A 14,339-nucleotide genomic window follows, 5' to 3' on the forward strand; every position below is an offset into this window, starting at 1 on the left:
TGTCAAATATCTTGAAGTGACTTTTCAGCGATGTAGACACATGTCGAAGGGAATCCTCTTGTATTACGAACCCATAGATGCATTTGTTTACTCCCTTTTGTTGTGATTTTACTGGTGTTAACTGACATTCTTAAATTTTCATTTAACCCCCAATATATATTTACTTAACATCTTCCTGTTATTTGCCACTCTAATGGTAGAAGAAAAGGTGATATTTATTTTAATGGATGAATTTATTGTGAATCATCTAGAATTATCTGTTCATTTTACATTAATTACTGTCCTCTTGTTCACAGTAACTCTGATTCTCTTCTGGGAGTGCCCTCACGTGCAACGTCGCCAAGATAGCTGGACCGAGCAGGAAACGGCACAGCTCAGATCCAGACCCCTGTGGAAGTGGCTCCGGGAGCGAGGTGGGCGACGGCCAACTCGTTAGTGGCAAGTGGCTGAAGATGGCCAGCAGCAGTACAGGTTCCAGTGAATCGGGCCGAAGGCGAGGTCAGAGAGGGCCTGACGACATGGCCAGCACAAGCAAAAAGAAGCAGAAGGATAGAGTCAATCAGGAGAGCAAGGAGGCCAAGCGGACGGCTTCAGTTACCAACACAGAGACTAGGAAAGGTGAGGAGAGGACTGTGTGTGTGATTTTAGTTTGTAAACACTTATAAATGTAATCATTTTATCTCATTCGAGGCCTTGATTGCAATTATTTTTATCGCCTTTTAAATTTAGTTTGGCTTTTCCCTCCACCTGCCATGTTTTTTCTTAATAATCAAGCTATCCAGACCTAGACAGAAATTTGATTCAAATGCTTTGTGGAAGAGAAAGAAAAAGTATAGGTTGTGCTGAATTTGTTGCCACCGTGATATCTAATATCAGGTACAGATAGAAACAAATTGAACAGACAGTGATCATGATAGTGGTGCAGTGTCCTTTTTTACCATTTGTTTAAGCCTAGCGACTTGGGGTTAAAGTCATTAAGGTTTAGTCTATTTCCTATTTTTATGTGTACTGCTGGACTGGTTTCCAATCTACTACGCCGTGTAGGAAATGGGGAACTGGAAAGTTGACAGAAAACTGACTGTCAGACAGACTTGCAGTACGAATGAGACGTGTGATTGGTCTGCTCTGTTATTTAGTATTTATATAGTCATGGCACAAAGTTTGTATGTGTAGATTTAGCCTTTGGAAAGTCTATGAAATGAATGCTCTTTGAAATTGGAAGATGGTTTTAGCTGGTATGTGGTGAATTCATTTTAATTGAGGCTAACATTTCTGGTTTCTGGTAATCATGAATCAACTTTGGTAATTACCTTTCATGTATGATGAAAAGAAGAGATAATGAAACTAAAACCAAAGCAATAGAAAGGGGATTTTTTTTTACACTGGCTTTATCTCAAAACAATATATATCTTTACCCACAATGTCTTTGTCTGGATTCTTTCTCCATTCTTTCAGAGCTGCGAATATTCATAGAATTTAAGATAAAAATGCTCATTTGAAAGTGTATATGAGCATTTGAATCTTGGATGTGTGCTAAGCACTGATTGTTACTTACATTCTTGGGCTTAAACAGATGCATGCAACGAAGCGGAATGCGGATGTCTCGACACATTTTAAATGTTGAATTTACTTTGAAATTATACAGCATCTAAAACACTATGGTACAGCTAGATTATTGAAGCTCAATCCACGGTAGTATGATGGCATTGATATGTGCAAAAGTGAACATAGAATTGTATATTGAAGAGTTTCTTCTGTTTTTTTTTTTTTTTTTATGTAATATTTGAAAATTATTATTAGTTTGCTAAATCTTTTGACTTTATCATTTTAAACTCATTTGTTAACAGACAGATTTGTTCTGTGCTATAAACAATCGCTACAACACAGTGCTGATTGGTTTACAGAGCCTTGAAAAAATACTCGGCCCCCAAACAGTTTTTCAAAAAAATTGTCATTCTAAATTTTGAATATTGTTAAAAGTATATACAATATATTAAAGTATGGCCTTTTCCCCCCAGCTGGTGCATATTATTGTATTTTAAAAAAAAAAATCCAAAACCTCTTAAAAAAAAAAACTATAACTAAAATTGAGAATAAAAATGTATTCATACCCTTTATTAATTACTAGCTTAATCTTGCTCAGTTGCAACATATTGTCTTATAAACCACCAATTTGCTGCTCTAGTCTCCACCAGTTTTGGAAATTAGTGGATCAACTGCTTTCAATTACTTAATGAGCATATATACCTTCCCTCTCTAAAAGATCAAACTATATGGTTGGATTTTCCTTTTCCAAAGATTAAGACAAAAGAGCATTCAAAACAAGTGAGTGATATAATTGTGTAGAGGCACACATCTGGGGGAGGATACAAGGGCATTTCAAAGGCAATGATCATACCTTGGAGCTCACTGCAGTCCATCATACAGTACAGAAGTGGAAGAAATATGGAACTACAGTCACTCTGCCTAACGCACTTTCTACACCAGATGCGGGCGTTGCATAAAAAGCAATCGAACCCCAATGTAATCAGTGATGCTCTACACTGGAAGTGTCCATTGCGGCACATCCATTGTGCCGACAGTAAATGGGTGTCCCATTCCATTTTGTGCTGCACGCGCTGGCGCTATTACTGCCAACATCACAAATAAACTGTTTACAGAATACTTATTAATTCTTAACATTTCAGTTATTAGCACTGTGTGTTGTGACACATTCCTCCTGTAACCATCATTAAAATGACTTGTGCCACGGTAGACCTTCTGTCAGTTTGAACCAGATGGCATAGCCTTTGTTGCCCTCTTGCAACTATGAGCCTTGTGCACCCAACACCCTGTCACCAGTTTGTGGTGTGTCCGTCCCCTCACCACTGTCGGTAGGTATGACTCGCTAACTGAATCACAGTCATGAAATCAGCCTGTTAGGAAGTATTATGTAATTGAAACCGATATATGAGGCTCGGTAGCCACTAGCTAGCAGCTAGCTATTAGGCTAATTTAATATCATTGTGTACCGAACAAGACCACTGACAATGCAATACAACAGCAATCGAATGAGCACAGCAACAACAATTCCGACATCACCATTGCTGTTTTGTTATATACTATTTAAAAAAAAAAATCATGATCCATAGCACTGTCACAGGCAAGAAAGTGTTTCTTCTTGTGATATTTATTTCCGGTTGGCAATTCAGAGCTGGAGTGTGGAGCATCACAAAAAAGACTTTCAGTGGAGACAAAAAACATCTGAAGATTATTAAATTGGTGAATGTTCAACAAAAAGAGGTGTCACCATATGTAGGATTAAATCCTAAACTGAGTGTACTTTAAAGGTAGCTTACACTCTGGAGTATACTTGTAAACAAACACATTATGTTTAATTCTTGAGGTCAAACAAACATTTGGAATGCAGTTCTGCCCCCATTAATGGTATGAAATGTATATCGTGATAAATATAGATATCAAACTATATGAACAAATTGTGAGAATTTTTTTGCCATATCGCCCAGCTCTAAACTGCCCTTTTTGAGGCGCTTGACTTTTGAATATTTGACCTATTGAAATATATGGCAGCTGCTTCGACTTAACTGACTGTATGTTGACAAGCTGTGTGACTTAAAGGAATACATCACCCAAAAATATTATCATAATTTACATACCTTCATGTTGTTAAATCCAAACCATATTGATCTTCTGTGGAAGATGATGTTAGTCACTTTCATTGTATCTTTTATTCCCATACAATGGAGGTGAATGAAGACTGAGACTTTCTATCCCTATTCTTCTGCCTGACATGTCCTTTTGTCTTTCACAGAAAGAAAAACAATTATATGGCTTTGAAAACATGAGGTTGAGTAAATGACAGAAATTAAATTTTTGGATAAACTGTCACTTAAAGAAAATTTAACACTTTTTTTTTTTAATGGTAATTTTTAAAAACATCTACATTTTATCGTAATGTTTTTTATTTAGAATGACTAATGCTTGTTGACACATGACCAGGCTGGCAAGTGAGCATAAACGTTTTGTTTATTAAGTCTCTATATGAGTTAACCTGCGATTCGGGCTGTGCTCAGTCTTCTGTATGTTTTTTTGCCTCTGCAATGCTGTGCTGAGTGCTAAACTGTTGTAATCTGAGCCTGTGAGTCTCTGTTTCACTGAAGAAGGGCTTTGTCAAGGTCAGGAGAGTGGTTCTGCCCAGTACACGCATGGGAAGATTCACTCAGCCTATCAGGACCACTCTGCATTCTACAGGCCTTACAGAGTTTTCCTCACATTTCCACATGTCACAGGCCATCATACACTTTCTTCCATTAGGCTGAATGTTCACCACTTTTTTTTGTATGGAAAAAAATGCAGTTAAAGTGACTGACGCTAACATTCTGCATAGCATCTCCTTTTGTGTTCCATGAAGGATAGAAAGTTAAGGGTTTGGAACAACCTGAGGGTGAATTAATGATAGAATATAATTTCTGCGTTAACTATCCCTTTAATTTATTCAGTGCCCTCATTGCCCTCTCTACATGGATCTGATATGGGCAAGCTGTTGTATTCCTCTTTCATTCTTTAAATGTGTCGGAAGGTCGGGTGAAAAGATGTGACGTCATCTCTCTCTATAGTTTTGTGTTGGTTCCTGTCATGCAAAGGAGGCTGGCAGTGCAGAGATGACGTCAAATGGAATTGGAGCCCAGCTGTGGGGTGTGGTACACAAAAAAGCCAGGCTTCTTTTTGACCTTTCGGATATGCGTGTTAGAGTGAGAGGGTTAAGTGGCAGGACAAACTGTCATTTGACTCTGAAGCCTGATACTTCGAGATAAAAATGCTCTCGGCTCTTTCCTGCTCTCTCTCTCTCTGACCTGTTCGCTAACACGCACATAAATACATCTATGCCATACCCAGTAACAGAGCAACTAGCACTGTCATATGTTTCTTTAAAATATAGGGAGTTTCTGCCATGTCTGCCTGTAAGGTTGAGTAGTGTTACCATGAAATCAGGTAATGTTCTTTATTTTTTCAAAGTGTGTTTCTTTGTTTTTGGTCTACAGTGGTTTGTAATGCACAAAACCCTGCATATCTTTTGTATTAGTTTGCAGAAATCCTTATGTGTTTCCTTATCTTGCTGCTTGTTGTGACACTTCAGCATCAATATATTTAATAGTAAATATATTTACCTTGTGACATTTAGGGGTGTAATGGTATGACATTTTAAAAAATTACCACAGTTACGGTATCACGGTATTAGGTGCCAGGGTTTTTCCTGGCTCAAAATGAGGCAGAGTTGGTACCATACTGATCAAAAAAGTGATGTTAAAAACATGTAAACATTGGCTTTGAGTTAATACACTACTAATGACCTGGCAACTGAATAATAGTGTTAATTTTGTCAGCTTCTAATCTTGTTTCTAAGTCTAAATCCTGTGTCCTTTTTAGTTTTATCATATTTAGTCAACCTAAACCTTTGTTGATTGTTTAATTTGACAAAGTCTGGGCTTTTTAATGTAGTTTAGTCAATGCAAACTCATTTTAGTCATATTTTAATAACATTTAGTCATATTGACATTTTAGTCACTGAACACTGTAAAAATTTTAGCCATAAGAGTATTATTAAGCATTTGTCAATGTTGTCTATCCACACACACACACACACACACATTTTATTGTTGTCATTTTAGTGTTGTTTTTCACATAAGATTGATCTTCTCATGATGATCTCGTCAATGTTGCAAGCTGCAGACAGAGGGGGTGAGAGACGAGCGTCTCCATGTTAGAGTGCGTATGAGCCGGCAGAACTTTAAATCTCTCCCGGTCTCGACTCCCGCTCAGATTTGGTCACTTCCGCGACTGGTATAAGCAGCTCTGACCGCACAGAGAATGACAGTTTTGGAGTTTGTGCTTATTTAAATGTCATGCTCCAGTATTATTTGAACTTTAAGGATATATATAATAAAGATATATCGGCAAGCTGTGATCTGTGTTTCTATCTGACACTCGAGCTGCAGCGCTCCTCTCATCTCTTGTGACATCATTTATAGTTTTATTTGATCTCAAGTTATGTTAAATGACATCAAGCGACAATTTGACAACATAATTATTTTATTATTATTGCCGAGATTTGTCGTTACAAATGACAATCCGCCTAGTGCAGAGTTTGTTAGTGTTTTCCACAAAGACACCCACTAGAGTTTATACTAGGCCACCTAGTATTTCTCTATGCAGGAAAAACCCTGGGTGCATTGATGATATTATTAGCAGTTTAATGTTTGGTTATGAAATATGTCAGATAAACACACAGATAAATATTTAAATTATTACCAATTCTTGAACTTTATTTTGGATTTCTTCAATGTTAATCTTTTAACTTAAGACCTTGAACATCAGGACATTATTCTGACAAGGTAAAAAACTATCAAACAGGTAAAACAATAATAACAAAAAAACATTTGCAACATGTATAGTAGTCAGATGATTATAACGGGAAAAAAAATATTTCGTTATTATTGTAATAATTTGTAATGATTATTGCCCAGGTTAACACTTCAGATATGCATTTGCATGCATTCAGTAATTTTTTGCATCTGTGATTTAGTTTAATTCTAAACAATACCCACAGAAAATGTATTTATTTGCAGTTTATTTATTGCCATTTTTATTTTATTGAAAAAAAGAAAAATCTGTCTTTATATTCATGCAATAACTTCAATGAGAAGATTTCAACGGTATGATAACCGTCTGTTTTAAAACTGAAGTATATTGTGAAGTCTTGAAACAGTTACATTTCTAGTGACATTATTACTAGTGATTGAACAATGATTATTTTTTTTTCAGCACAGATGCTGATAGGTTGTGAGATCACACTTCGTTTGTATTGGTATAAAGACAGATTCAGCCTACATTTATGTTCATTTGTCTTTGTAGATTTGTTTCTGGACTGGAAACAGAGTGCATATGAGGTGATCGTCAGGCTGAACTGTGGAGATGCTGGGGTGCAGAGAGTAGAGGACATTGATTCTGCCTTTTCTGATACAGCTTGCCATATTCGCTTGCCAGGTAAAGAGCGTGTGTGCGTATATTTTTCTATATTAAATCCCCATCTTACATAGTCTGTGTTTGTCATGCTTTTGTAGTTTGCTCTGCTTGTATTTAATGTCAGAGTTTATAATGTATGTATATACTATAACCTTTGTGTGTTTTCTCAGATGGCCGTGAATGGAGCTGTCACCTCCATGAGGAGATTGAGGCCTCCTGCAGTAAACTGCTTTATAAGGAGAAAACAAATATCCTGCAGCTAGTAATGCACAAGAAGATCCCCCTCAACACATGGCCCGTCCTTGCTGTAAGAACTCTTGTTGATTCTGCTCATGTGATGATGACTTTAACTTGCACTCTCAAAATCTGCCATTGTCCATCTTCTTTTCATGCATTCAAACAAGCTTATGTCAGGCTTCCCACATTCGTGGAAAACGTGGAAATTAACAAAATCCTAAAATGTCATGGTAATTTCTACAGTGACTAAGTTTTTCTACTTCTGCTTGGCTAGAAATTGTTCTTGTGAACAGAATTGCCATAAAATGATTATTAAAATCCTTGTCCAGGAATCAGGAATGTCAAAAGGTGTTGGCACCCTGTTATACTGTGTAATTATACTTTTGTGCTCATGTATTTCTCACTGGTCAGAGATCCCTCAACTAAGCTATGTTTATTTGTGTTTCCCCTAAACAGAACAAGAAAGAAACTGAACCAGTCAACATTCTTAAAGAGAATGGTAGTAACCACCACCAGTCAACTACAGGGCAGTCCAAAAAATCTGCCGAACCCATTGAAACGCAGAAAACGTCCGCACTGAACTCTGCTGAGCAGAAACGAGGTAAACCCGACCGAGGGTTGAAACGAGGAATGAAAGGAAAACAGATGGAGAACACTGACAGTGCAGGTGTAAAATTAGTTGAGCAGAAAACAGGTGATAAAGCAGACCTGAACAATGAGCCCAGTGCAAAACGCACCACACTGTCCTCCAAAAACACAACAGAGACCTCTCAAGCACCCATTTCGGCAAGAGAGCCTCAATCCAAACCAGCAGTTAATGGAAAGCCACATGAATCGGCCATTAGCAGCACTGTATCTTCATCTAGCAAAGCTAAAGACAACAGAGCTCAGCTGCAGTGCAAAGATCAAGCATGCCAGTCATCGCTGAAAGAAAAAGGGGTGGACAAGATGCCAAAAAGACATGCTCAGGTGAGACTTCACACCTCTCAAAGAAATTTGTTATAGTTTAATAGGATCATTATTGTGATTTACTCTAATATTGTTCTTAACACACATGATATTCTTTATTTTGTGTAGCATAAAAAGATTTTAGGAGAATGTTCATGCTGCTCTTTACCTACAACAAAAGCATACAGAGAACTGGGGCTTTCGAGCTCCAAAAGCACCATAAAATAAGTCCAAGCGACTATATTCGAAATCTTTGGGAGCCATACAGTAGTTTTGTGTGTGGAACAGATCTAAATTTAAGCTGCTTATAACTCAAAATCTTTCCTTTACGGATTAGCTCTGAAATGTAATTTACACTTCTGCGTAGACACTTAATACTCAATGTCTTTTGGCATCAATTGTGTCAAGTTGGGCCCTGATTTACTTAAGGTTTGCATGTATAAAAACACGCACAAACTTGATAGCACACACAAAAAGGTCCAAACTGTAAATCAAATAGTCTTTTGAGGTTCACATCTTTCAGATAAAATAGCAAGTCTTGGCAATTTTGACATGTTTCCCCGATCTGAATATGCAGCGTGGAGGCGTGCCTCCAAATGGGCAAAATTCAAAGGTCAGTGTTGATGCAAATTTATAATATTACACCCGCAAATTTATTTATCAATCCTGTAAGTCATTTCAGAAATGGAAACTGCGAGAGCAAATTAATATGAATAAAACGGCAGGTTAATCTGATTTGCGCTGTGCCTCGTACTGTCATTGTGATAAAACAGAAATTTGACAGAAATACACTCGCTAAATATCAGGGATTTTATGATGATTTCGTATATTCCTATAAATAAATATATTTATATTAATAAATGGCATATTATATTGAATAAAAATAAAATTGTGTTAAGTGAGAGCCGTCCTGTGAGTGTGGATTTGAAGTTACCTCATGCAAAAGCCTCCTTTTTTGAGGGTGTGTCCAATATATTAGCACATGTAGCTATTTGCTCAGTTTTTCTTAGTATATCACCTGCAAGATGCCCATGCAATTTGATAAGTTGCAAATTAGTACCCGTTTTTTGGAACCTTAGTAAATTAGGGCATTGATGTGATGTGTTCTTATCTGCCAAGTTCAAATATACGCATGAGATCGCTATGTACATACAGGTGTTAAATTATTTTTTTTTGTTGTGAACTATTCCTTTAATGAACAATATACACTGCCTGGTTCCAAAAAAAAATGGATTTAAATAAGCAGATACATAAGTGCCTATGATTGGATCATTATTGCAGTGATTAATATGTTTCAGCTGGAAACAATTCTTTTAAACCTAACTGAGGCAGTGTATAGATTCTCATTTTTTAAACAACCATGTCGGAAGACATATCCCATAGTCGTGGAAAAGATCTTACTGTGTTTCAGAAGGGGCAAATTATTGGATTGCATCAAGCTAAGAAAACAACTAAAGAGATTGCTGAAATCACTGGAATTGAGTTATTAACTGTCCAACACATTATTAAAACCTGGAAGTATAGTGGAGAACTGTCAGCTTCGTGGAAGATATGTTGTCGGAAAAAATCTAAAATGATCGGAGATCACTTAAACACTTGAAGTCGCATCGTAAAAAATTGACAGTTGAAGCATTAAGAGTAATTAAGTAAGAGCATTTCCAAATGCACAGTGCAACGAGAACTTACAGGATTGGGTCAAAACAGCTGTGTGGCCACAAGAAAGCCACTTGTTAGTGAGGCTAATTTGAAAAAACGACTTCAGTTTGCTAGGGAGCATAAAGATTGGACTGTGGATCAATGTAAAAAATGTCATGTGGTCTGATGAGTCCTGATTTATCCTATCCCAAAGCGATGGGCCCGTCAGGGCAAGAAGGGAAGCGCATGAAGCGATGCACCTGATGCATAGTGCCCACTGCACAAGCATCTGTAGGCAATATTATGAACTGGGGTTGCTTCAATTGGTCAGGTCTAGGCTCAGCAACATTATGCATCAAGTCAGCTGACTACCTGAATGTACTGAATGACCAGGTTATCCCATCAATGGATTTTTTTTTCTTCCCTGATGGCACGGGCACATTCTAAGAAGACCATACCAAAATTAATTGGGTTTAAATTGTGAAAGAGTGGTTCAGGGAGCACAAGGAATCATTGTCACACATGAATTGCCCACCACAGAGTCCTAACTTTGACCCCATTGAAAGTCTTTTAGGATGTGCTGGAGTAGAACATTAGAAAACATTATCTGCAGTTCTGTCTTCCAAAAGTAATTAAAACTCTGGAAGGAAATAAATGTTGTGACTTTGCAGGTTGAAGGTTGTCGAAATGCCATGACGAATGCTTGCTGTAATCAAAGCTTAAGGCTGTCCAATGAAATATTATTTTTATTTTTAGTATTTTTTATTTTTTTGACCAGGCAGTGTATGAAAAAGTATTTTTGTATGAGAGGAAATGTGGAAGAAGAGTCTCTCAACCTGTGGTCCATCCTTTTGTGTTTATAGGTTGAAGCAGATGAGAGCAGGACGCTTTCCCCAGTGTGTGAACCAAAGGTGGCACAGCAGGAGAATTCTTCCTCTCAAGTGAGAACACACACTTCTGGTGATTCATGCGCTGAAAGAATAGAATTAGAAGAGGTAAAAAACAGAAAGGAAAATAAGAAGCCAGAGGCTGCTACACAGATCCCTAAAATGATTCAATCTCAAAATATGGGATCTGAAGAGCCTGTCTCAACAACTGCCTCTAAGAGAGATGAGTCCCTTCAGAAGATCTGTACAGAGGAGAAGAGAGACATGTCCAAGGAGGAGCCACATGGAGTACACCAGGAAGAGGACACTGAAGGTCAGTTTATTTATTTGACCTTTATATGGTGTAGTTCAGATATGACAACATGCTAGGTGGAGTGTACTAAACCTTTTTTCTCATTACTAATGTGTGATTAGGTCCTGAGCCGATGGTAAACCTGGAGTTTGTTAAGAATGACTCTTATGAGAAAGGGACCGACCTGATGGTTGTTAATGTCTACATGAAAGAAATTTGCCGGGAGACATCCAGGGTGCTGTTCAGGGAACAAGACTTCACTCTTATATTCCAGACCAGGTGAGAGTATATGGAAAAAAAATATATATTGTTCGAGATTACCATTTACAGTGCATCGGGAAAGTATTCACAGCGCTTCACTTTTTCCACATTTTGTTGCGTTACAGACTTATTCCAAAATTTATTCAATTCATTATTTTCCCCAAAATTCTACAAACAATACCCCATAATGACAACGTGAAAGATGTTTGTTTGAAATCATTGCAAATTTATATAAAAAAAATAAAATAAAAAAAAAACATGTACATAAGTATTCACAGCCTTTGCTCAATACTTTGTTGAAGCACCTTTGGCACCAATTACAGCCTCAAGTCTTTTTGAGTATGATGCTACAAGCTTGGCACACCTATTTTTGGGCAGTTTCTCCCATTCTTCTTTGCAGGACCTCTCAAGCTCCATCAGGTTGGATGGGAAGCGTTGGTGCACAGCCATTTTCAGATCTCTCCAGAGATGTTCAATCGGGTTCAAGTTTGGGCTCTGGCTGGGCCACTCAAGGACATTCACAGAGTTGTCCCGTAGCCACTCCTTTGTTATCTTGGGTAGACTTGACTCCCAGTTCCTGCCACTGAAAAACATCCCCACAGCATGATGCTGCCACCACCATGCTTCACTGAAGGGATGGTATTGGCCAGGTGATGAGCAGTGTCTGGTTTCCTCCAGACATGACGCTTGCCTTTTAGGCCAAAGATTTCAATCTTTGTTTCATCAGACCAGAGAATTTTGTTTCTCATGGTCTGAGAGACCTTCAGGTGAGTTTTGGCAAACTCCAGGCAGGCTGTCATGTGCCTTTTACTGAGTGGCTTCCATCTGGCCACTCTACCATATAGGCCCTGATTGGTAGAGTGCTGCAGAGATGGTTGTTCTTCTGGAAGGTTCTCCTCTCGCCACAGAGAAATGCTGGAGCTCTGTCAGAGTGACCATTGGGTTCTTGGTCACCTCCCTGACTAAGGCCCTTCTCCCCCGATCGCTCATTTTGGCCGGCGGCCAACTCTAGGAAGAGTCCTGGTGGTTCCAAACTTCCATTTACGGATGATGGAGGCCACTGTGCTTATTGGGACCTTCAATGCTGCAGAAATTGTTCTGTACCCTTCCCTAGATCTGTGCCTCGATACAATCCTGTCCCGGAGTTCTACAGACAATTCCTTGGACTTCATGGCTTGGTTTATGCACTGTTAACTGTGGGACCTTATATAGACATGTGTGTGCCTTTCCAAATCATGTCCAATCAACTGGTTTTACCACAGTTGGACTCCAATTAAGTTGTAGAAACATCTCAATGATGATCAGTGGAATCGGGATGCACCTGAGCTGTCATGTTTGAGTGTCATGGCAAAGGCTGTGAATACTTCTTTACATGTGATTATTTTTTAAAAAAAATCAGTTTTTTGTTTTTAATACATTTGCGAAGATTTTAAACAAACTTCTTTCATGTTGTCATTATGGGGTATTGTTTGTAGAATTTTGAGGAAAATAATTAATTTAATCCATTTTTGAATAAGGCTGTAACAACAAAATGTGGAAAAAGTGAAGCGCTGTGAATACTTTCCGGATGCACTGTAGCTTTCCACATCATGTGAAGCTGAAAATGTTAAGGCTTTTCATCATCATACACAAACTACTACAAACATTCATGATATGACGCTGTTTTCTAATTTGTTATAAACTTGTGTCCATAGGGATCCAAATTTTTTGCGCCTTCATCCAGTTTGTGGCCCAAACACCGTCTTTAAATGGCAGGTTAAACTCAGGTAAGAGTTTTGAAAGGGCATCTTGATCTTGGTCAAGTGTGCCTTTCTGAAGGATGGTTAATTTGTTCCACCTGCTGATGTTTCAGGAATCTAATCCAGCCAGATCAGTCCAGCTACGCCTTCACTCCGTCCCGTATTGATATAACCCTGAAGAAAAGACACAGTCAGCGCTGGGAGGCTCTGGAGGCCCCAGCCACACAAGGTCTGCTGCCTGGATTCTATTTGCTTCTGAGTAGACATTTGCAAACACATATATGCTACATGTGAATGGATCCAAATTTCTGTTTATTTACACCATTAATAACCAACTGTTGTACTCCTGTATATATTGGCATGAAAAAGTATGTGAACCCTTTGGAATTACCTGCATTTATGTATAATTTTGTCTAAAATCCGGTTTGATCATCTAATTTTCAAACACAATCTGTTTTAACTAATAACTCAAAATAATATTATTGTTCCTGTACATATTTAATACATCGTTCACAGTGTAGCTTGGAAAAAGTATGTGAACCAATAGGCTAATTAGAGTCAGGAGCTGGCAAACCTGGGATCCAATTAATAAAACTAGATTGGAAGTGTGGGTTAGAGCTACTTTGACTTACAAAAAGCATCTGCTGATGTGGATCATGCCTCGCAAAAAAGAGATCTCAGAAGAACAAAGATATCTCGTAGATTTTCTTTTCATCTGTTCACAGTTAGACAAATTGTCTATAAATGGAGACGATTTAGTACTGTGGCTACTCTCCCTTGAAGTGCCTGTCCAGCGAAGATGACTCAAAGGGCACACAGCAAAATGCTCTATGAGGTAAATAAAATATCCCTAGAGTGTCAGCTAAAAAACTTGAAGGAACTGGTTAACAAATCTGTTCATGAGTCTACTATACAGAAAAACCTTAAACAGCATGGTGTCAATGGCAGGACACCATGAAGGAAGCTGCTGCTTTCCAAAAAAATCATTCCCGCATACATGAAATTTGCCAAAGACCACCTTGATACCAACATGAAAATATCATCCCATTGGTTAAGTACAGTAGAGGGAGCATCATGATTTGGGGCTGCTTCGGGCCTGAACCACTTGCCATCATCAAGGGAAAAATGAATTCCCAAGTTTATCAAGATATCCTACAGGATCATTTCAGGGTGGCTGTGCACTAGCTGAAGCACAGTAAGTTGGGTGATGCAGAAAGACAGTGGCCCTAAACATCAAAGTAAATCCACTACAAAATAACTTAAAAAATAAAAATAAAATCCACCTCTTGGAGAGGATCAGTCGGAGCCCAGACCTTA

General features: G+C 38.2%; 1 protein-coding gene across 5 annotated transcripts in view; it reads left to right on the forward strand.

The window, feature by feature from the left end:
• LOC127619058 (ubiquitin carboxyl-terminal hydrolase 19-like) overlaps positions 1–14,339 on the forward strand; it is a 33,439-nt gene that overhangs the window by 1,032 nt on the left and 18,068 nt on the right. For 4 of the 5 annotated variants that reach the window (XM_052091781.1, XM_052091782.1, XM_052091784.1 and 1 more), the window contains exons 2-9: positions 297–618; positions 6,913–7,044; positions 7,194–7,330; positions 7,717–8,229; positions 10,707–11,043; positions 11,145–11,301; positions 12,978–13,049; positions 13,136–13,251. In XM_052091781.1, the coding sequence (XP_051947741.1) occupies positions 453–618; positions 6,913–7,044; positions 7,194–7,330; positions 7,717–8,229; positions 10,707–11,043; positions 11,145–11,301; positions 12,978–13,049; positions 13,136–13,251 (1,630 nt within the window). In that variant the 5' untranslated portion in view covers positions 297–452. Of the gene's footprint in view, positions 1–296; positions 619–4,835; positions 4,993–6,912; positions 7,045–7,193; positions 7,331–7,716; positions 8,230–10,706; positions 11,044–11,144; positions 11,302–12,977; positions 13,050–13,135; positions 13,252–14,339 lie in introns of those variants that run through there. The other variant, XM_052091783.1, reaches the window with a different exon arrangement.

The sequence above is a fragment of the Xyrauchen texanus genome, chromosome 25 (assembly GCF_025860055.1).
Source record: "Xyrauchen texanus isolate HMW12.3.18 chromosome 25, RBS_HiC_50CHRs, whole genome shotgun sequence".
Classification (NCBI taxonomy): Eukaryota; Metazoa; Chordata; class Actinopteri; order Cypriniformes; family Catostomidae; genus Xyrauchen; species Xyrauchen texanus.